Source organism: Pollachius pollachius (genome assembly GCF_949987615.1).
Source record: "Pollachius pollachius genome assembly, chromosome: 10".
NCBI classification, from domain to species: Eukaryota; Metazoa; Chordata; class Actinopteri; order Gadiformes; family Gadidae; genus Pollachius; species Pollachius pollachius.
In genome coordinates, this window is record NC_136943.1 from 21,135,673 (window position 1) to 21,157,980 (window position 22,308).

At 50.9% G+C, this 22,308-nt stretch overlaps 2 protein-coding genes across 2 annotated transcripts in view; one reads left to right on the forward strand and one right to left on the reverse strand.

Annotated features, from left to right (window-relative positions):
* macrod1 (mono-ADP ribosylhydrolase 1) overlaps nucleotides 1–22,308 on the forward strand; it is a 115,477-nt gene that overhangs the window by 14,582 nt on the left and 78,587 nt on the right. The window lies entirely within an intron of this gene.
* Nucleotides 14,918–17,110, reverse strand: flrt1b (fibronectin leucine rich transmembrane protein 1b; the record flags this gene model as incomplete). The annotated part of the gene is made up of 1 exon (XM_079744406.1): nucleotides 14,918–17,110. The coding sequence occupies one exon, from the start codon at nucleotides 17,108–17,110 to the stop codon at nucleotides 14,918–14,920; it is 2,193 nt and encodes a 730-aa protein (XP_079600532.1).

The following is a 22,308-nucleotide window of genomic DNA, read 5'->3' on the forward strand; positions in this document are numbered from 1 at the left end:
TGCACAGTATATAGTATATGGTTATTGATCCAATTTATCTTACAGATTGTTCAGTCTGGTTTGGTCCCAGAGCTCTTTCTCTCTCTCTCCTTCCATCTCTCTCTCTCTCTCCTTCCACTTCTTTCTATCTCACTCCCCCCCCCCCCGCAAGTGTGCTTTCCTAACAAGATATCCCCCCTGGAGCGGTTGTCAGCTTCTCTTAGGACATGCTCACATTAAAAGATGCAAAACGCCACACCAAGTTTTCCGTCTTAGACAAATATCCCGTGTGTGTTCATTTTCATTCTGTTTTATTTAGTGCCTCGGAGGAGGGGTAGGGAGGAGGAATCCGGGCACTGCTTGTTCTTAAATCTGCAGCTGGCAGACGGCGTCCTTTAACCAAGACAATGTGAAACAGCCTGCGCACACACACCACTCAGAGGAACAGCCGTAGTTCAGTTCTTCTATTGTCCCTAAGCACGGAGGGGGGGGGGTTTCGGGCACAGACTCAACCCCCCAGGAAGCCCCTCGGACGGACCCCCGTACAGCAGACAGACCTTCTCGTATGGTTCCTATAGCATTGTCCGTCCACAAGGCAGCGTACAGCAGACAGACGGACCCCCACACAGCAGACAGACGGGCCCCCGTACAGCAGACAGACGTCCACCTATGGTTCCTAGCGATGTCCGTCTACAAGGCAACGAGCTGCCGCCGCTGCCTCTGAATACCTTACCTCAAGATGACAACGTGACGCACACACCGCTGAGACGGTGTGTCACATTGTCACACACCGTGTCTCTGTGCTGTGAGGACTGGCGCTGGTAGCCCACTGGCGCCCCCCCCCCCCCTCCAGGCGTCAAGCTGTCTTAAAGATAATGCATGACTGATTCTCTGAACGGTTTCCGGTTTGCGCTGCGAAAAGTTTTCTGGTGGGTGAGTTTGGAGGAGATGACCTGATGTGTAGGCTATTGTTGCCGTTGTTGCTGTTGTGCGTTTTTTGTGTTGTTTTTGTTGTGTTATTTCCGTTGTGGGCATTGGCCGGGCTTTTTGAATGCAGCTTTTCGTCCCGGCGGTTTGTGCTGAGGTTTGGACTCCGATGGTTTAATGGTTCGGTTTGAGTCAGCGGAGAGTCGTAACCGTGGAGGTCAGGGTCACGGCAGGTCGGAGGGAATCGATGCTGAGGTCATTTCCAATTCTAATTTGGTTTTGGATAATATATGATTCACTAGATACCCAAAACCCGCCGACATAACGCTGGTCAATTATTTTAACGAAGCAGATTCCTCAGCATACATTCCGAACCATTTCTCATTCAGTATCCAGGGGTTTTATTATGTCTATAAGTAGAGATTATGATTAACTTCAGCTCCACACAATACAACGCAGACCAGTGTTTCTGTCCACAAACCGCCCCGGGCGCCAATGAGCAAGACAATTTCTGGAAATTAAAAAATCGACAACTAATCTCTCCGTGCTCCAGCTGGTTGCTTTAGAGAGCCGCCTACTGTAATTACTATACTCAGTGTACAGCAATCCTGATGGAAACTAATACGTAGGATGTGCTGACGTATGTGGCCTTTGTCAGTGCGCTCCCGACGAACCTCACAATTATATCGACCCACGGCGTGGTCACGGAGCGAACGCTGAAACGATGGAATGCCGCAGTGTCTGTTATGGCATTTCAACTCAGGAGGGGCGTGTGAAGGCGTGAGGCAATCAGAGGACGTCAGAGCAGAACGACGTCCAGCCCAGTGGCTCCCCGCTGCAGCTACTCTCCCTTTAGTCTGCTGTCCTGTGGAGGGCCGGCCAACCCAGGCTGTGAGCCGGGCTCCTGACCTGGAGGCCGGACCACCAGGGGCCCTAATGGCCCCTAAGGTTCGCGGTTCAGCATAATTTCCCCCAATACGTATTCAGGCCGCTGGTGCCTGTAATGCCTGGGGGGGCCGCAGGGCTGCCGCCCCCTCAAGCCCTGACAGCCTGCGGTGTCTGGGGTCCCGGTGTCAGTATGAAGTCTAACCAGCCCTGTCTTCAGTTGATATTATGCTTCCGTGATGCGTAATCCTAAACAAATTTGTTTTTAATTAAATTATCACAGTTGGCTATTGACATGCACATGCAGCCAGCCTCGGGTGGGTGTGTGTGTGTGTGTGTGTGTGTGTGTGTGTGTGTGTGTGTGTGTGTGTGTGTGTGTTTGTGTGTGTGTGTGTGGGGGGGGGGGGATCTCTGGATATAGCATAAGGGGTTGCTTTCTGGGGGCCTCTGTAAAGTGTAATTTGGAGACTAGTCGGAGTCTCCTCCTATTAGAGGCCTCAGACGCAGCTTCGGCCCCCATCACTGCTGGGGTTCTGCTGGTCGGCTCCGGTCTTGCTAGGCTGGAAGAGCGACGTCAGGGCTGATATCACACCGCTCCGGGTTTGCATAATGAATTGTAATTCTGCTCCAGGCCCCTGCTCATTACTTCCTGTCAGTGGGGGCACGGTATACTGTTGGCCCCGGGGCCCCCTAGAGGGTTAATGCGTTAATGACACTGCTAACTCTGTGTTGTACAGCCCCCAGTGTGCTCACTCCCACTTGAGCTCCCACTCAAAGCGCTTTATAATACTGCCTAACGTTCACCCATTCACACACCCAACTCGTCGGGAGCAGTCAGGGTGAGGCGTCTTGCTCAGGGACACCTCAACACTCTACGCTAGGAGGAGCCGGGGATCAAACTAGCAACCTTCCGGTTACCAGCGAACCTGCTCTCCCTCCTCAGCCACATGCTGCCCTAACTTTCCACTTTTGGTGGAAAGATACAATCGAGCAACAACGTGCTTTGTAATGTTAGGCTGGCTATATGGGTTGGCCATCTTGCTATCCTTTCCATTTCGCAGCTAGTATATTTTATTTGGTATTAACAGCAAAAGGCAGTTTTAATTAAACAATAAAGCTATGGATCGTTGCCACATTTAAAAAGGATTAATGACAAGGATATTATGTATGGAGGAATATACTTAATTGTCTCCTGTTGTTTATATTTTACTATATTATGGTTGGCTTCCTATGAAAATAAAAGACACATTTCTCTGTCATTCTGTTGGCTTTAATGAGCTCCTCCTTTGCCATAACCAATGGGTTCCCCATGTTGGGTTCATCTCGTGGTAGTTGAGTTCTGCGTGCCGTCGACAGAGCCTGGCTGGTTCTTTTGTGCCGTTGGAGTGCTTGAGTTGAGTAAACAGGTCCTCATTGTTTGGGAGTATGTTGGCCTTTGATTGAAAGGTACTGCGCTCATTACACAGCGCTTCGATTTGGCTGCAGATCGAGTGCCTTCAGCTTCAGCATAAAGACTCTCCATTGATGCACTCCGTTGTGTTCAGTCAATGATAATTCTGTCTCCGTATCTGTCAGAGTGTGAGTTTGTTTGTGGGTGTCAGACTTATGGCTATAGTATAAATTGAAATGGAGTCTCAGTCACTAGGTGCTTTTTCTTTCTTTCTTTCTTCCTTTCTCTCTCTTTCTCAACCACTCTCCCTCCAGATCGGTCTGGTAATGATGTTCTGGCTCAGAGGACCACTTTACCAGTCAGCGGGGCTGACATGTTTCCACGATGCACTGTGAACATTTTTAAGATCTCACGGTTCGCTGCCCCCCCCCCCGGTTTCCATGGGACTAGTCGGATGTCATTTTTTATTTATTTCCCTATTTATTCATTTATTCATTTAAAGTACATTTTTAAATCCTTGCCCTCAGCTGGAGTGGAAACTGGGGGGGGGGGGGGGGGAAGGGTGGTGACCCCCTCCCCACATTTAGTGAAATATCTGACATCTCCCCTCCACCCCCTCCTCCATCTCCTGTCCAGCGCGTTGCCACGGGCGACACTCGGCCGGTGACCCGTCTAGGCGCGTGCGAGAAGACACTCGCTATGGCCAAGAGCGGCTCAATTTACAGCCGGGGGGGATTGATTCACAGCCGACATTGAGAAGTTAACGTCCCCCACGGCCCACCCGGCCCCCGGGGGCCAGTCAATCCGTAATGAGGCGCGCCTGTGTAAATAAAAAGGTGCGGCGGGGCGGGGCTATGGCAAACTGAACGAGTTTGCAGAAAAGCTCCTTCTCGCTAATTATTTCTCTCCCGCCCCCGCCCCTGTTAAAAGCTTTCCCCCCCTCCCCAACCCACCATGCGATCAATCGGCACTTTAGTGTGGAGGAAGCGCGAGGGTCATTAGCCTGATTGGGCCGGCGGCGGTGTTGGTGATGGAGGTGGTGGTGCTGGGGGTGGAGGTGGTGGTGGTGGTGGTGGTGGTCTGTGGATCGTGGGGAGAGAAGAGGAATCGGCGAGGCCCGGATCATCAGCACTCAGCAGCGCTGGCAGCAGCTCCGCCACTCATCAACGTCCGGACTTCTGCTGTCCAGACGCCTTTTGTTTGTTTACAGTCCGTTGTTCTCTGGGCCCCCGACTCACTCTGCCAGCTGGCCAGGTGACGGGCTAGAGCGATCTGACGTTTAGTAAAGGGGAAGGTCAGTATCCCGGGATTAACCTCGTCCAAAATTGTGCATTGCTTCGGGCCGGGTGCGGCACTCAGCTCGGTGATTGGTGGAGCTTCGTAGCGTTCGTAGAGTTCGTAGCGTGCTAAGTGGTGCCGTTGGTTAAGCCAGCGGAATCGAAAAGGTAGTGTGGTCCGTTTTATTTTATGTGCACCGCTCTGCCATTTTCTGGTTTACTTTGGGAAAAAAAAGAAGGCTTGTACTGCCTGTCCTTTAAATAAAGCGTCTTTGGTGCCAGACATGCAATCAGGCTCCCTCGACAGCCTTGGCTTGCTATCGAAAGTCCTTGTCTCCGCCAGTCACATAATGGGACGTGACGGCAGCACCAGCAGAAAGAAAATACATTCTATTCAGGGCTGCGGTAGCCTAATGAATGACATTTCTAATGAAGATGTCGCGGCACAATGATTGATGGTGGGCACGTGGGTTTGACACCGAGAGGCGACCCCGTTGGACGAAAAAAATACGATTTTATTAAAAGGCATAAGCAGTTTTCATTTGGTGTTTGGGAGTGCACTCAGGGTTACCACGGTGAAGCCAGACTAACCAGCCGGTTGCCGTGGCTGCGTGGGACTCCGTAATCCACCGAAAGCGATCAGAATGCGCAGCGGGAAAGAAACATCAATTATTCTCCATGTCTTGATTCTTTACCTCTAACGGCGCCGGTGAACTCTGAAGGGACTCTCAAGGCCAAGCGAGTACAGTGACACCAGCATAGCCCCCCCACCCACCGCCCCGTACATCACACACACACACGTAGCAACAAACACTGAAAAACACACACACACACAAACACAGAGGGCGTGTGTAACGAGCACGCCTCCCCGGCCTGTAATGGCGTCCGTCGGGGACATGCTGTTGAAGTGGCGGCCAGAGAGGCAGTATCTGCCCAGGTGGCATCATCAGGGGGCTTAGGACATGATAAGGCTATTTATAGCGGCTGCTTATCCACTTACGCCGCCGCTACCCCATCCCCCCAGCCCCCAGCGGAACAAGCTGTCCTGCAGGGCGGCGGGTGCCTGACTGATGGACGGACAGACAGAACTGACAGACAGACGAGCCAGACGGACAGATTGATCAGACGCTCCTTTCGCTCACCGCCACCGCGACTCGTGTCGAACGCTGAGGGCAGGAACAGTGTTTCTTTAGCAGCTTAGGTGTAGCGTGGGAGGTGTTCGTTGGTTCGTTTTTTTCCTGCAACTGTGTGTTTTTTGTGTTTGTGTGCGTGTTTTTCTGTCTGTGAAGTGGTGTGTGGTATTGAGTCTTATTTTTGGGGGGACGTCAATCATGGATGTTTTTTGTTTTTACTGCTTTGCCTTGGTGGTGGGTGAGGGTCTGAGGGGCGGTCCGATCGTTCAGAACAAAACGGTCTTTATTGACGCTGGGTTGATCCAAGAGGGCTGAGCTCATAGACACGGGGGAGGTAGTCAGCGCAAAATCACCCCCCGTTTGGAAAATCCCCGGACTCTCACTGTGTGTGTGTGTTTGCATGTGTATGTGTGTGTGTGTGTGTGTGTGTCCATACGTGGGTGTGTGAAAGAAAAAAACGTTGGGATTGTGTGTGTGTGTGTGTGTGTGTGTGTGTGAGATAGAGAGAGGAAGAGAGAGAGAGAGAGATTGATTGTGATTGAGAGAGAGAAAAGACGAGGAGTGATTATGTGTGCATGGCCGTGTGTTTTTAATCATAATAACAGAGAACGTAAGATAATAATCTGCATGTAGCTGTGTGCGCTGAAAGCGGGAACCGCACAACAAGAGCCAACAAAGTGGTTAACAAGGCAGCGTTTTAAATCACTGTTATTGAACTCACTGTCAACAATTATTTGAGGGGCATCCTTTTAGGTGTAATTCAAAAGCTTTGATACAAAAAATAAAGGTTGCGAACAAAGTTCACATCCCGTTGATTGAAGTGTTTATTTGGCGCCTCAAGTAACCACTATCCTGTCTCAATTGACTCTTCAAGACCACCCAGACCAAGGAACCATTGCTCCTGAATTTAGTTCTTTCTTGCCTTTTCCTGCTCCACCAGAAAGGTTGAGAACAGATCCTTCAGATGGAAGCCACTGAATACCAATCTCAAGTGAGGGACAGCTCCGCAACCTCCGGTAACGAGGCTTCAATCGGCACCACTGAGTAACTAAGTGAAGATTTGTTTGTAAAAGTTTAAAGGGATACCTAGAAATGCTACCATAGTGTTCTACTTTGCATTCTTTGCGTGCGTCTGCACACTTTCACATTTGATCCAATCCTTTGTCATCGCCATACGACGTTTGGACTCTGAAATGTATTCCGTCGGCGTACCGCCCAGCACAGAGGACGCACAGCGCTAAAAGGCCCATACTGTGAGCCTCCAAATGGACGAATCCCGCTTAATTTATGGTTTCGTCCGGCGTGGCCCTTTGTCGGTGGTACACAGGCTCATAAATAATTATGTCCGGTCCAAAACAAAACACATCGGGTGCAATACTACAATAGGCGTCTATAAAAGATTTTTTTATGGCGGGGCAGTTTGAGCAGATGGCCTTTAGCGTCCGCAGGGCAGAACTATATCCCTCGGCAGATGTTTAGCTCCCGACACGCCGCAGTCCCAGCCCCGGCAAGCGGGATCGTCTAGTAGTAAAAAAAAAAACGAAAACAGGAATAAATAAAATAAATGACCGGTGTCCTGTTTTCCTGACAGACCGACATTTTACAGTATCTGTTTATCCCCCAGTATTCTGATGGCCCGGCCCCTGCCCCCCCCCCCCTGCCGCACGGAGAGGTGCCAGGGGACGGGAGTTAGTGTCTGGTCCGCCCCGGTGAGGGATTGAGACATCAGTGTCGCCCCACAGCTGGCCGACCGGCGCTGGCTCTGGGCAGTGGGGCGCGGAGCCCGTTGTTTAACGGCAGCTCAGTGCAAAACAGAAGAGGGGTTTTAGGAGGAGAGTGCCGTGGAGGAGACGTGTTATTGTGGCGTATGTTATGTTAAACTGGGGAACTCGTGAATTAATATAAATACACCGAGTGATGGAAACTCATAAACATGATTAGATAAATGAAAGATGTATATAAAATATAAAAATACAATTATTATTTTTTATATTTATGTATATATATATATATATATATTCGTACTTGTGAGAAACGCAGCAGGACATATTTCACCGCACATTACCAAACACAAAGGCCTATAGACTTTATGTTGCCGAATGTGAAAAATTAAGGATAAATTGAATTGATAAAATGAAATAAATATATATGTATTTTTTTCATATCTGATTTATGTTACACTATATTTTGCTGCTATTATTACAAATATAAATTACCCCATTCCAAATGTGTGAACTAACCGCAGTGGTATAAGTATGATACTTTTGGAATAAATGCACACACACAAATACATGAACACAAACATGCACATAAACACATACTCTTTTGTAAATTTTACGTCTGTATTTGTGGCAAAAAAATATGCACAAACTATTTTTACTATTTTTTACAAGGGAAAATATGCACCTTGTGGTATAGTATGGTTAATAAATATACTATGTGTTCTTCAATGGCAATAACCGCTCAAAAAAATCATACAATTAATTACCTTTTGTTCCCTTGAGGACTTAATATTCAGTTTAATTCACAGGCCTGTAGTCAGATATCATACAATGAAAGAAACTTTAATAAAATTAATGTTCTGTCCTTAAAATAAAAATAAATTTAGCAAGGAGAAGCAATGGTCATTTTGTCTTGTTAAAGAGTGTGTGTGTGTGTGTGTGTGTGTAAATGTATAGCCGCGACAAGTAAATGTACCTTTGGGTCGGTGTGCAAACCTCTCCCAAGCAGACATTAATTGGGTCAAGGGTTTTAGCTAATTACATTTTCAAAGGCTGTGCAGTCACTCAATCTCCGCCACCTGAAATCAATTCAATTGATTAAGATGAGCTCTCTCAAAGAGAAAAGTCATGTCTCTCAAGAGGTGTGCGTACAGATGGTCTGTGCGGGAGACTCAGAGCCAAGCAGAAGTTACCGTGTATTTCTTCAGCTTTCTTATATTGTTTTTTCTCTATGCTCATTTTTACTGCCTAATTTGTATTTGTATTATTTTATCATGTGACAACCAAAGGCAATTTTAAGAATCCAAATCTAGGCCCATGCCCAGAATTAAAAAACAAAATAAGAACCGTAAAAAAGAAAAAGACGGTTGACTCTGGAGACAGAACCTCCTCCTCATCTCCCCTGAGAGCAGGTGAAGGCACTCCGAGGAGATGTGAGGCGCTGGCCCGTGGCGCCCCAACCCCTCTTCCTGCCTGGCAGCCATTTTATCAGCACTCTACGATTCAGGAGCCACGGAGGAAGGATCAGCAGTTTGAGAGCCTGTTCAAAGCAAAGCGAACATCCTGTCCCGTTTTAATTATGTAGGACGACACCACTTAAAAAAAAGAGGAAAGAAGGTTTCCGTGCGGTTTTGAATAAAGCCCAACGTCTTCTTCACCAGCGTCGTGTTTGATATGCTGCATGCGCCGCGTCGACACCGCACGGGCTAATGGTGTGAATGCCAGCGAATTGGAGCCGCCCATGGCCTCACCGCTGTTGTGTGTGCTCGTGCCTGCGTGTGTGTGTGGGGGTGCGTGGCACGTGCATGTGTGGTTATATGTGTTGGAGGTGTTCAACCCCTTTTTCTATTCATCAAAATAAAGTTCACGTTTCACAATCGAATCGGTGTAATACGTACCCGAGAAGAATACGAGATGAGACCGTCTCAATGTCAGAGAGGAGCACAGAAGAGGTGTGTGTTAAGCATTGTGTTACCTTATTCCTTATAAGTACCTTAGTGGTGGAGTGGGGACTTTTAAGTAGACGAGCTCTTCTGCATTTCAATATCCACAGCTTTAGTGACATCATGGTGCTTTGGCACAGAAACCATGAGGGACTTATCTCAGAAGGTGGTCGGGGGTCTGCAGGATGAGCACCTGGGATATTTTCTAAAACCTCAGTTTCACCATATTTTGAGATTGACTTAAGGCTTGAAATCAATGAATTGTACAACCATACCTGGGCGGCGTGTGGCTCAGGAGGTAGAGCGAGCTGGCTGCTTACCGACTGGTTCGATCCCCGGCTCCTCCTAGTGTCAAGGTGTCCCTGAGCAAGACGCCTCCCCCTGAATTCTCCCGACGTGCTGGCTGTCGTCTTGGCTGGTCGACACCGCCGTCGGTGTGGGAATGTGTGTATGAATGGGTGAATGTTAGGCAGTATTGTTAATTGCTTTGAGTGGCCACTGGTTAGGAAAGCGCTGTATAAATGCAGTCCAGTTGCAATTTACCTTTTTTTAAAGTCGCCTCCTCCAAAGAAATCCCGGCCTGCTGTTCCGTCGCGGCCGGCCTCTACAGACGCAGTGTCCCGGAACGAACGCCAGCGCCTCGGTGATCAGAGGGGTCGTAAACACCCTCCCTGTAAAACGGTTTGAACGTCCCACGCTACAGCCAAGGTGGAGGAGGAGCAATACCTTGAGCACCGTCACCTACAGCACCGTCACCTACAGCACCGTCAACTACAGCACCGTCACCTACAGCCCCCTCACCTACAGCTCCGTCACCTCGAGCACCGTCACCTACAACACCGTCACCTACAGCACCGTCACCTACAGCACCGTCACCTACAGCACCGTCACCTACAGCACCGTCACCTCGAGCACCGTCACCTACAGCACCGTCACCTACAGCACCGTCACCTACAGCACCGTCACCTCGAGCACCGTCACCTACAGCACCGTCACCTACAGCACCGTCACCTCGAGCACCGTCACCTACAACACCGTCACCTACAGCACCGTCACCTACAGCACCGTCACCTCGAGCACCGTCACCTACAGCACCGTCAACTACAGCACCGTCACCTACAGCCCCCTCACCTACAGCACCGTCACCTCGAGCACCGTCACCTACAGCACCGTCACCTACAGCACCGTCACCTACAGCCCCCTCACCTACAGCACCGTCACCTCGAGCACCGTCACCTACAGCCCCCTCACCTACAGCACCGTCACCTACAGCACCGTCAGCTACATCACCGTCACCTACAGCACCGTCACCTACAGCCCCCTTACCTACAGCACCGTCACCTACAGCACCGTCACCTACAGCCCCCTCACCTACAGCCCCCTTACCTACAGCACCGTCACCTACAGCACCGTCACCTCGAGCACCGTCACCTACAGCACCGTCACCTACAGCACCGTCAGCTACAGCACCGTCACCTACAGCCCCCTTACCTACAGCACCGTCACCTACAGCACCGTCACCTACAGCACCGTCAGCTACAGCACCGTCAGCTACAGCACCGTCACCTACAGCACCGTCAGCTACAGCACCGTCAGCTACAGCACCGTCAGCTACAGCACCGTCACCTACAGCACCGTCAGCTATGGCGCGTCCATCCAGCACCGTCACCTACAGCATCACCTCTCCCGACCGGGGCCCCCCTCCCCCTGGCCGAGGGGATTTTCTGCGGCGGTGCTTCGCGGTGAGTTTGCCAAAGGTTGAAGAGTGTAATTCTAACGACGGCGGTATAACGAAGGAGCAGGTAGCAGCGGGCCCGGATAATGACTGCACCACCACGGGCCCCTGCAGCTCTCACACAGGGAGCCGGGGGCCCGGTTCACTAGTTCACTAGTGCTCCCGTTTACCGCACGCATGGATGTCTTATGTGTACAGTACACATGCATAAACAAGTGTTTTTTCAAACACTTGTGAACACACGCACAGCCTTTAAGGTTAATATTAACATATATTTATTTTTACTCTTACCACCTTTACATACACACTCACACACACGCACACACACACACATGCACACACACACATACACGCATACTCGCCAGCCGCTTGTCTTAGATGGACACTTATACACTCCTCCGTTCGTTATATTGACCCGTGCTTACAGAAGAATTAGCACTTGAAGAATGGTCGGCATGCCTCTCAACTGCAACGCACACATAAACGCACACACAGACACACACGCCCTCTCTCTCCAGCTGGGTGTATGCACACATCCGCACACTCGTATATAGGCCTCCCCGCTCATGTGCTCGTCATTCTTGACATGCACAAATAAAGCAACATGACATGCTCCGATGCCCACGCTTCAACCCCCAGAACGAGGGGCACAAAGAATGTGTGCATTCGCTGCGTACACCGCCTGATGAGCAGAGATGTCAGAGATGGTCGGGATGACGCTCCGATGTACTCACTCATTGTGTGTGATTTAACAAGGTCCTGTCCCACACCTAATGAATCATGTGAATGCACAAACAGGCTCGGTGGACATTTCTCTCCATTTTTGACTTGGTATGTTATGTTACATTTTCCACGCACTGTTTGTGATTTAATGAAGCGCACAGACGACTCACAAAGCCACGTTTCCCTTTAGAAGTCTTTATTCATCTGTGGTAGAAAAACAGACAGGGGCAGACTCGACAGACTAGACAGATACCTGTCCCCATTATTCTGTTTTTACATAGGATTGGGTCTCTTTTTTTGTTTATATGTCATTATCACTCCAGGGCGATTATTATTTGCATTTTTTTCCAAACAGAATGAGAGGAGGCTCAGGTGCTCTTATATACAAAAAAAGAAACGAGGAAAAGAAAGAGAGAGAGAGAGAGAGAGAGAGAGAGAGAGAGAGAGAGAGAGAGAGCGCACAAAGAAAAGCGTGGAAGGTTCCGGTGCGCCTGTCACGAGGTGCGCCGGGAAGAGCTGGCTACTGCAGGTCCTAGTGGCTCCAGAACAGGCTCCATCTAACACCCTTCCCACCCCCCACCCCCCACTGACGCTCTCTCTCCTCGCACTCCGGCTCTTTCATCTCGTTGGTTTTGTCGGTTTTGTTTATATTTCTTTATTTTTTTTCGAACCCTGGAAGGTTTGTAGACGACAGAAAACGAGAGCAGGTGCGCCCTGCATTTACCTGTTGGTGTGTTTGTGTGTGTGTTTATGTGTGTGTGTGTGTGTGTGTGTGTGTGTGTGTGTGTGTGTTTGTGTGTGGGTTGGTGTGTGTTTGTGTATGTGTGTGTGGGTATGTGTGTGTTTGTGTGTGCATGTGGGGGTTGGTGTGTGTGAGTGTTTGTGTGTGGGGGTTGGTGTGTGTCTGTGGGTGTGTTTGTATGTGTGTGTGTGTGTGTGCGTGTCTGTGTCGGTGTTTGTGTGTGGGTGGGGGTGTGTGTTTGTGTGTGTGTGTCTGTGTTTGTCTGTGTGTGTGTGTACGAGTATGGGTGTTTGCATGAGCGGAGACTGAGTGTTGTGTAGACGTGCACAGTGTTCGGTCCGGCTGTGATTCCCTGATACATAAAACGGTTGAGCTCATTGGTCGGGGGGGTTTAAATGATTTTGAATATTTTTTTAAGTTGCATCTCTGCCGTCTACAGCTGCATTCCGGGGGATCTTAACTTGTCTTCACCGATAATAAACTGGGATTCCTCAATATGCAGTTTTCTTGAAAGGTTGGGTATTTCAGGTCATCGATGCGAGGGATTCAGAACCACAGCTAATAATGTTTTGATCTGGTTAGCACCGCAGCCACGCCCGCCTCCATCGCAGACCTTATCTAACCATCTCCCGCCAGGGGAGAGAATACAATACAAAAATGCCAAATGAGATCGATTGCAGTGCGTTTACGAGGGTGATAGTGGGACAAAAATAAACGCCGGCTTATTCATTGTATATTTGTCATGTTGAGTTTTTATTGAGGCTTATGACATTTTCTCCCAAGCCAGGAGGTTTTGATTAAATCTGCTTTCTGGTACACTTGCGTGACTCTGTTTCCATTGTCTCTTCTGATTGCCTGAAGAAGCGTGACATTTCCATATAATATCGGGGGATTATGCTTTTAAACAAGCTGCATTTCATATACGGTAAGGCATTTCTTCCCCCCGTCGTGATGCCTCGGCGCCCCCCCCCCCCGCGGTGTCCGAGGACAGGCGGTGTGTGCGGCCTCTGAAGGATGTGTGTGTGTGTGTGTGTGCGGCCCCTGAAGAATGTGTGTGTGTGTGTCCCTTGAAGAATGTGTGTGTGTGTGTCCCTTGAAGGATGTGTGTGTGTGTGTGCGGCCCCTGAAGAATGTGTGTGTGTGTGTGTGTGTGTGTATGTGGCCTCTGAAGGACGTGTGTGTGTGTGTGTGTGTGTGTGTGTGTGCGTGGCGTGCGGCCGCCCCCGGGGTCGCGGCTCAGAGGGAAGTTGTCTGTATGGAAATGCGCTTAGAACATGGACATCAATTTGACCCAGCGTTAATATTAATTACCCCCCAGCGGTCGGTGGCGAGCTGCTCCCACACGTCCCTCCCTCACCGTCTGCCCTCTGCCCCGCCTGCTGCAGACCCCCAGCCTCGGCCATCCCTCTCACCTGTTCACATGCCTTCAAGCCGGCCAACTACCCTCTCTCTCTCTCTCTTTGTCCCCCCCCCCCCCCCTCTGCCCCTCTTTCAATCACACAAAGCCAATCACTGTATTTTTACCCCCTTGCCTCCCTTTTCCCTCCCTTTTCTGTATCCTGAATGTATCTGTCGCTTTACCCTCTCTCTCTCTTCTCTCTCTCCCTTGCTCTCTCTCTTTGTCTCTATATCTCCCGCCCTCTCATTAGTGTCCCCATGCAGTTGTTTGCGTCTCCCGTCTCTGTCAGAGCCTTTATCACCACTGTCAGCTCCCTCGGGGAGAACAAAGTCGTCCTGCTCCCAGCGCCAGTAAAACGCCACGAAAGAAATAAAAGGAGCAGAGGCACTGCCATCCCCCCCCCGAGAAAAACACAGATAGATGGATAGATAGATAGAGGGGAGGGGGTCTCAAAACTAGTCAGAGGGAAAAGCCACGGAAAATGAGGTTGGGGAGGGAGGTGGCTTGGAGCGCACATCTTTTAATGTCATCTATGGTGCGTCGTCGTCTGTGTATCGGAACAACCCTCCCCTCATCTACATCGCAGAGTGGACGGTGGGTGCAGGAAGGTATCTGAGCTATCTCTACACACACCAAGTGCCTGTTCTTGATATCATAAATATATGTCCCTAAATCAACTAAGCCTAGGACGGCATCATCCTCAAATAAGTTACGGTGTATTATTATTATGCGCTGAGAAGAACAGTAAAGTGTGAAAGACATATCAAACTATCCCAAAGAAAGGAAAAACAGAACCATTCATATTGATACATAGCATAGAAACAGAGAGTCTACCGTATAGCAAGACCATAGCCAGAGCTGTCCGGACTGACTGACGTGTGTCGGTCACTTCGGTCGCTTCATGTCCGTCGCAACAGCTCAGATTCAATGTTTTTCTATACAGCAAACCAGCAGAGGCACAAAGGGTACTTTGGAAACCAAGGACAAAATGGCCGCGTGCCGGGCGCTCGTCATCAGAACAGCGCCCAACGGCCGCAGCCCAACAGGTGGGGTGCGTGGGCCATCACGTGTAGGCGTAGTCAATGTCAGGGATGCCTCCCTCCCGGTAGCCCCGGTTGGTGCCGTAGCCGACCTGGTGGTGGCCGCCCTGGCTGATGATGGTGCCGTTCAGGCTGCCCGCCCCGTGCGTGCTGCGGTAGGTCCCGTTGGCGTTGGAGGAAGAGGACGACGAGGGGAAGATGGTGTGGATGTAGGTGACGTCCTCCAGCTTGGGCTGCAGGGGCTGATGGGCCATGGCCGTCATCTGGAAGCCCGCGGGGGGGGCCCGTATCTCCAGGATTGAGGTGTCCTTTTTGGTGCCGGACTCGACATAGTCGTCGTACTGTTTCCCGCCCCGCCCCCTGCTGTAGGAGCTGGAGTCGGAGGACATGTAGCCCGCCCTCTGTCCGTACCAGCAGAAGATCCCAAAGATCAGCAGCAGGCTGACCAGTGCCGTCGCTCCGCCTATGATTCCAGCCAATGGCAGGACTGTTAACTCCGCGTCCTGGCCCTCCTTGTCCGAACCCTCGCCCCCCCCGCTAACCGGGGCCTCTCCGGTCTCGATCTGGGCGCAGGCCGGGGCGGAGGTCTTAGTGTCGGGGTCCAGGCTGCCGGTCAGCGTGGAGCCCACCCCCATGGCCCCCGTGGACGGGTCCTGCCGGAGGGGCAGCAGGCAGATCAGGTAGTGCGAGCGGGGGGTGAGCTGTGTGAGGTGGTACTGCTGCCGCTCCCCGGGCACCAGGGTCTCTGTGATGGAGCCCAGCGCCGCGCTGCTGCCCAGCCGCAGCCACGACAGGCGGAAGGAGGGCGCGGGCCGCGGGCAGAGCCACGTCACCAGCACGCTGTCCGGGGACAGCGGCTTCACGCTGAGCTCCAGGGCCTCCCCTGATATCTGCCCCCCCTCCCTCGGAGCTAGGGGCATCCCCAGGCCCGGCCGCTTGGCCCTCAGCGTGAAGAGAGATCCTTGGGTGGGAACCAACTGGGGGGGTGAGGCGGATCCGCCGCGGGACGCTTTGCCTCCTCCGGCCCCATCTCCACCGCCTCCGCCGCCCCCGCCACCCTTCTCTGCCGGATTCGCCCCAGCCCCGGCCCCCACCGGGGGACCCTCACACTGCTCCATCAGGCCGGTCAGGTCCCTCAGAGCCTGGCCATGCACAGCCTCCGGGCCCTGGCAGGTCAGGCCCCTGACGGTCACCGCGGCCCCCCGGCTGTGCAGCCAGGCGTGCAGCCAGCGCAGGTTGCAGCCGCAGTACCAGGGGTTCCCCCGGAGCAGCAGCATCTCTAGGCTCTCCATGTCCTTCAGCAGCCCGCGGGGGAGGCTGGTCAGGTTGTTCCCAGACAGGTCCAGCCTCTGCAGGCGCCGCATGGCGTCCAGAGCGCCCCTGGGGACGTGGGTCATGCCGTTGTCCTGCAGATGGAGCCGCATGAGCTGATTGGATGGCAGGTTGACGGGCGGCGCCAGCAGGGCGTTGCGCACCAGCGAGAGCTCCGTCAGGTTGGAGAGGCGGGAGAAGGTGTCATCTGCGATGCGCGTGTTGGCCAGCAGGTTCCCGTCCAGGACCAGGCGCCGGAGCGAGGAGAGCCCTCTGAAGGCGTGCGTCGGGATGGTGCTGATGCGGTTATCGTCCAGCCGCAGCTCCTCCAGCGACGCGGGCAGTCCGGCCGGGATGCTGGACAGGTGGTTCCGCGAGAGGAACAAGAGGCGAAGCTTTGGAGTCCCAGAGAAAGCCCGTTCCTGGATGCTAACCGTGGATATGGAGTTATCATCCAGGTGCAAACGTTCTAGTAAGGGCAGTTTGGCCAGGGAAGAGCGTGGTAACGTTCGTATGTTGTTGTCCTGCAAGTGCAGCTCCTTCAGCGACGGCGGGAGGTGTATAGGAAACTCGTCCAGCTGGTTGGCGTAGAGATAGACCACGCGTATGGAGCTGCTCCGCTCCAGGGAAGGGGGCAGACCGGCGTTGCTGAGCCGGTTGCTCTGGAGATAGAGGATGGCGGCCATCAGGGGCAGCGGCGGGATCATGCTCAGGCCGCGGTCGTTGCAGTAGACGAAGCCTTCGTCACAGCGGCACACAGACGGGCACACGGCCCCCTCCTCCCCCTCCCCGTTCTCCATGGCGATGGCAGCCGCCGCCAGCTCCAGGACCTCGGCCAATAAGGTGAGGCACAGGAGGAGCAGGAACAGCCAGTCCCGGAGCTCCGCGAGGCTCTCGGCCGCCATCTTGCTCTACAGCACCTGGGAAAACAGAGAACAAACAGAGTGAAATTATTACTGTGAAACAGTTAAAATAGAGTACAGTAAAAATAAAACATTAGATGCTTCTGGGAGTTAATTGCAACTGTTATTGTAGAGTTTATCACTCAAAGCCACACGATTCTCGGAAATGGGCAAAGACAATCCTGCACTACTTTCTCTCTCTGAGATTACATCCGAGACGAGTCGGTTTTGGGGATGAGCAGGAATGCATAGTTTTTAAGTGTGTTTTCTGGTGTTAAATGGGTCAGACCGGCCAACCAGAAGTGAAGTGGACAGCGAGAGCGAGACAACGAGGCAGGACTGAGTGAGTGGGTTAGGGAGATTACAAGATACGATTGGGGGGGGAGATTGGTCAGTGACCGTCGCTTGGCGAGGAAATGGAGTTCTTTCTTTTTTCTTTTTCACAAGGAGATTAACCGGAATAGTTGTGAGTGACATTGAATTAAAAGGCAGTAGTGAGGGAGGGTAAATCACAGCCATTTCCCATGGTGTTGTTGATGGTCCAGCAAACAAATCTAGCGGCCAACTTTCCTAGCTGGCCCGTGCCTAATGCTCATATGAAACCTCTCCTCCAGTAGACACGGGGAAGAACGCTCCCATTTTACATAAAAAGGTTTAACCATATGAATCTCTATTAGTCCACTCAAGAAAAAGGCAAAGACAACTTCAATCAGTTTGCGTTGTGTTGTTCGGAACAAAACATACAAGCGACAGACCCACATGGAGTAAGCAAATGGGTACTCAAGAGGCATTTGCATGTATGCAGTCTCAGAACAAGCTGAGATGTTTAATGCATGCTCCAGCCCTCAGTTGTTATTGTTCGTGAAATTTGTATAAATTATTCAGCACAGCGCTTCTGAAAATCCCAAGAAATGTTTTAGCGAGATGTTTTACAGAGAGGCCTTTCTTCATATGAAACATTAATACTCTCCGTGGTCGCCGTTTTACGACTCGTCTCGGAGTCCGGCTCCGACGCTGACATCAATAACCCCGATATTTACAATGCAGATAAATAAAATCCTCCCGCCGAAACAGTATGCTTTTTATAGAACATGAGATGTGTAAAACGGGAAAAGTTGGGATGATTATGTGGTGGTGTGTTCTTTGTTTGAATCCATACCCCCTTTTCTTTTTCAATAGCCTAGGGCCTGAAAATTTGCCCTGACATGAAATGTCTGACTTGATCTGACAGCACATTTGATAAACAAATCTTCTGAAGGCGAGTCTTCTCTACCCTTTCTCTATCGCCACTCGCTTCCTCTCTTCCTCCATCTCACGCCTGTCTCCTCGTCAGTCTGTGTGTGTGTGTGTGTGTGTGAGTGCGTGTGCGTGTGAGCGAGCGTGTCTCTGAAGCACTTGAACACGATCCGAGATGCAAAATTGCCCCTTGGCTGCAGTCAAAAAGCATGCAAAGCGAGCGCGAGATGGCAACAATGGGGGCGGTTGGAGGTGGAGGTTTGGGGGCGGGGGGCCTGGGCGCGTGGTGTAGTTGGATGGGTCGGGGGAGACAGATGGAGAGTTGGAGGAGGAGGAGGAGAGGGGGAAGTGGTGAGTGTGGGAGAGTGAGTATCAGCTGACTTCACTGGAAGAGGCTGACGCTTGCAGGGATTGTTTGGCGGGCGTGTCCTCTTTCCTCTCAGTGTGGGTTTTGTATAAATAACACATACTGTATTGATATATATATATATATATACATATATATCCATACATATATATATATGTAAATGTATATATATGTATGTGTGTGTATATATCTACATCAGTCTAAATGGGTGTGACGGACTGGGTAGGGCTTGATATGGAGCGCATGCACATGCAATGGGCCTTGACTTGCTTTCCTTAATGTTATATTTAGCACGAAACGGACCGTTCTCAAGTGTTGCAATCATTTGTGAGGGAAAGAGAGAGAGGGGCCGGGGAGGGATGAGAGAAAAAAAAGAAAAAAAGACACACACACACGCACACACACACACACACACTCGCACACATCAGTCTAAAGGTTGGAGCTGAGAGAATATAAAGGAAGCTCTATGAATATTAAGTGGCATATGTTTGCAACACACGCACGCACACACGCACGCACACGCACACCCACACAGCGTCTCCCCCACGCTCTTATAAACATCCCTTCGGCCAAACCCTGAACGTGTTTGTGTCTCCTCTTTCCTCCTAACCTATTCACGCGCCTTACCGTTAATGACCCTTCGAATTTCTGTCTGCCTCGTTCCAACTCTCGCTCTGTCCCAACTGTCACCCTCCTCAGGCGCCTCTTTCTTCCTCTCCCTGTCTCCCACCCCCTCCCTCCCCCAATCCACTCGCACGGCGCCTGCTCCACACAATCTTGCTTTTGAGCCGTGCATCTCGTCCTGCTGATCCCCCTTTAGCATTCCTCTTCCCTGCCGTCTGCTGAGCCGCCGTTCCCTCGCTGAACCCCGCCATTGGATCAAGAGGCTTGAGATCAGTAAACTGACTCTCTCTCTCTCTCTCTCTCTCTCTCTCTCTCTATCTCCCCCCTCCCCCATTCTATGTGTTTTTGACCTTTCCTTTCTCCACCCTTCAGACATTTCACTACTTGAGGCGAACGCTGGGGCTGGAGAACAGAGGCGCTGTGTGCTGGCCCGGTTTGACTTTTGTTTTTGCCGACGCCCTGGCTGAGATACGTAGAGCGAAAGAGAGAGACACTCAAGCGAGAGATTAAGGGGGAGAGGCAGATGAAGGGAAACGTTGAATATTAAGCTGGTTAACGTAAATTCAGTGTTTTTTTATTCGTATCGTAAAAAATGAAGTAGGCCCAAAGAACTGACGCCACAGTTGCACCAGAAACAGAGCACTATGATGATGGCCTATATGACGCACAGAAACCTAAAACAATGCTGCACGCAGTGCCAAGACCCACTGTAGAGGCTTATATAAAGAAGTAGGCTATTTAAACCCAGTTTATTGAACTGCATATGCTACTTAATTGCATAAAGGCAGAGGTTGAGTTTTGGTCGTTGGTTGTATGTTCTGAGATCTACTGCTTCAGGAAGGGGGGGTCTTTTCCGCGGGACTGCCTGGGTTTTTGTTCGACATTTATCACAAACGTAATGGTAGTGTATTACAACTAAAACCATGAAGAAAAAGTGTGTTTTCAGATTGTGATAACTATCCAAATTTTCTTATCCAAATTCAAATCCAAAATTATTCTACCAAAATTCCATATCTATCTTAACATTATTTGTGGCCATGGTTTCTCCAACATATTGCACAGCAGCATGGTAATAACCTCACAACCCGATAATATCCATAGTCCACCTTTACAGGAGCGAACATGAGAGTGAAGTCTGTGTGTCCCCCCCCTTCTCTAAATGGTACTCAAGTGAAATCTGTCAGTCAAAACCAAACAAACAAATCAATAAAAGTCTTTCTCAGAAAATAGGCTTTTCATCAATTGTAAAATAAATTGTATTAGGCACATTGGCTGGAAATAGCCCCAACTTGAATGAAAATATTCAGATAGCTTTTTCCTATTGAAGAATGGCAGATGAAATTGCAAATTTATGACTCAGACCAAGACAGGGCCTGAAGGAGATTAGCCTAAATCAATTCAATATGTGTTTTACCACGAACGTAATGGTAGTGTATTACAACCGAAACCATGAAAGAAAAGTGCATTTCCAGAATGTGATAACTTACCTTTCTTATCCAAATTCAAATCCAAAGCTATTCTACCAAAATTCCAAATCTATCTTAACATTATTTGTGGCCATGGTTTCTCCAACATATTGCACAGCAGCATGGTTATACTAATAAGAACAATGAGGTATTTAAGCCTGTGTTTTGAGTTCAATTATAGAAAGGGATTTAATGTAGTAATATACCAGCAAATGTATATATTTTCAGTGCCTTTATCCTGCGCCCAGACTCCTCAACCCTATCTCTATATTGAAGGTTTGGGCCATAATTATGAAATTAACCTTTCAATACTTCCCTCTTAGTATAATCCGTTAAGTCAGGGGCGGGCTAACCTTCTGTGTCTCTCTCTGGTCCGTTGACGCTCGTCTGCTGTGTGGACGGGGCGGTCGGATCGTGTGTGTGTGTACCCGTTGGGTTGTGCGTCAGTGTGTGCACGTGCAGTGTCCTCGTTCTCCTGCTACTTCTTCTCCCCCCTCGTGGCCTCCGGCGTTCAGCGCTGTCTCCTGGCTCCCCGGGGGCGGGGCTGCCGCGGCGTCTCTTCAGGGGAACGGCGGGGCTGGAGGTGGGGGCGGTTACCGTGGCGATGAAGATGGCGATGATGAAGCGGGTGGTCGTGGACCGGGTGCTCCGTACTCAGCGTCTCAGAGCAGAGAAGCACCAGCATGGCTCAAAGACGCCCGGCCGAGCGCATTTGTGCGTTTGTGTGTTGTCCCGCTACTGAGTTGTGTCTCTGTTTGGCCTGTTTTTCCCTCTCTCTCTCTAGCTCGCTCTCTCCACTCTCCCGTAGTCTCTCCCTCTCTCTGACTGGGTGAGAGGCTTTTAAGTGTGGTGTCTCAAGTCATCTTCAATCAGCAGGGCGCGGGCTGAGCCCTGTGAACCCCCGTGTGTCTTCTGTAGCTCCTAGGGTGGACGGGAGTGGTGGTGGTGGTGGTGGTGATGGTGGGGGGGGGGGGGGGGGGGGGGGGGGGGGCACTACTGCAGCACCACAGCAGTGAAAACGACACAAGTCTGCTTCAGGACTCGGCGGTGGTGCCCTCTTGGAAGTGTCTCACGAGGCAGGACTCCAGAGCGAGGCAGTGGCAGGTCTTGAAACACACACGCGGCCCCCCAACTCCTCGGCCCAGTGGCGGTTCCCTCGGCCCAGTGGCGGTGCAGGCTCAGTTAGCGCCGCTTGTAGAAGCAAAGCCGTCGGCAGGAGAAAATAACGAGGCTTCAACGCCGAGACCGAAGCCACGAGGCCCTGAGGGAATTTTGTTTTTATTGAATCAACTTTTTTGTATTTAGATGTGTCTGTATGTGTAGTGTAAATATGGGGGTGGTTATACAGCATGTGTTTGTTTGGCAGTTCAGGGAGAGTTCAAAGATGTGGTTGTGGTGAGGGGACGGGCGGCCCTGACTCTTTGAACTCGGGGGGCGGGGGGGAGTGTTGCTGTGGAATGATTCCGGCAAAGGAACGGTGGGAAACAAAGGGCTTGAAAAAAATAGGA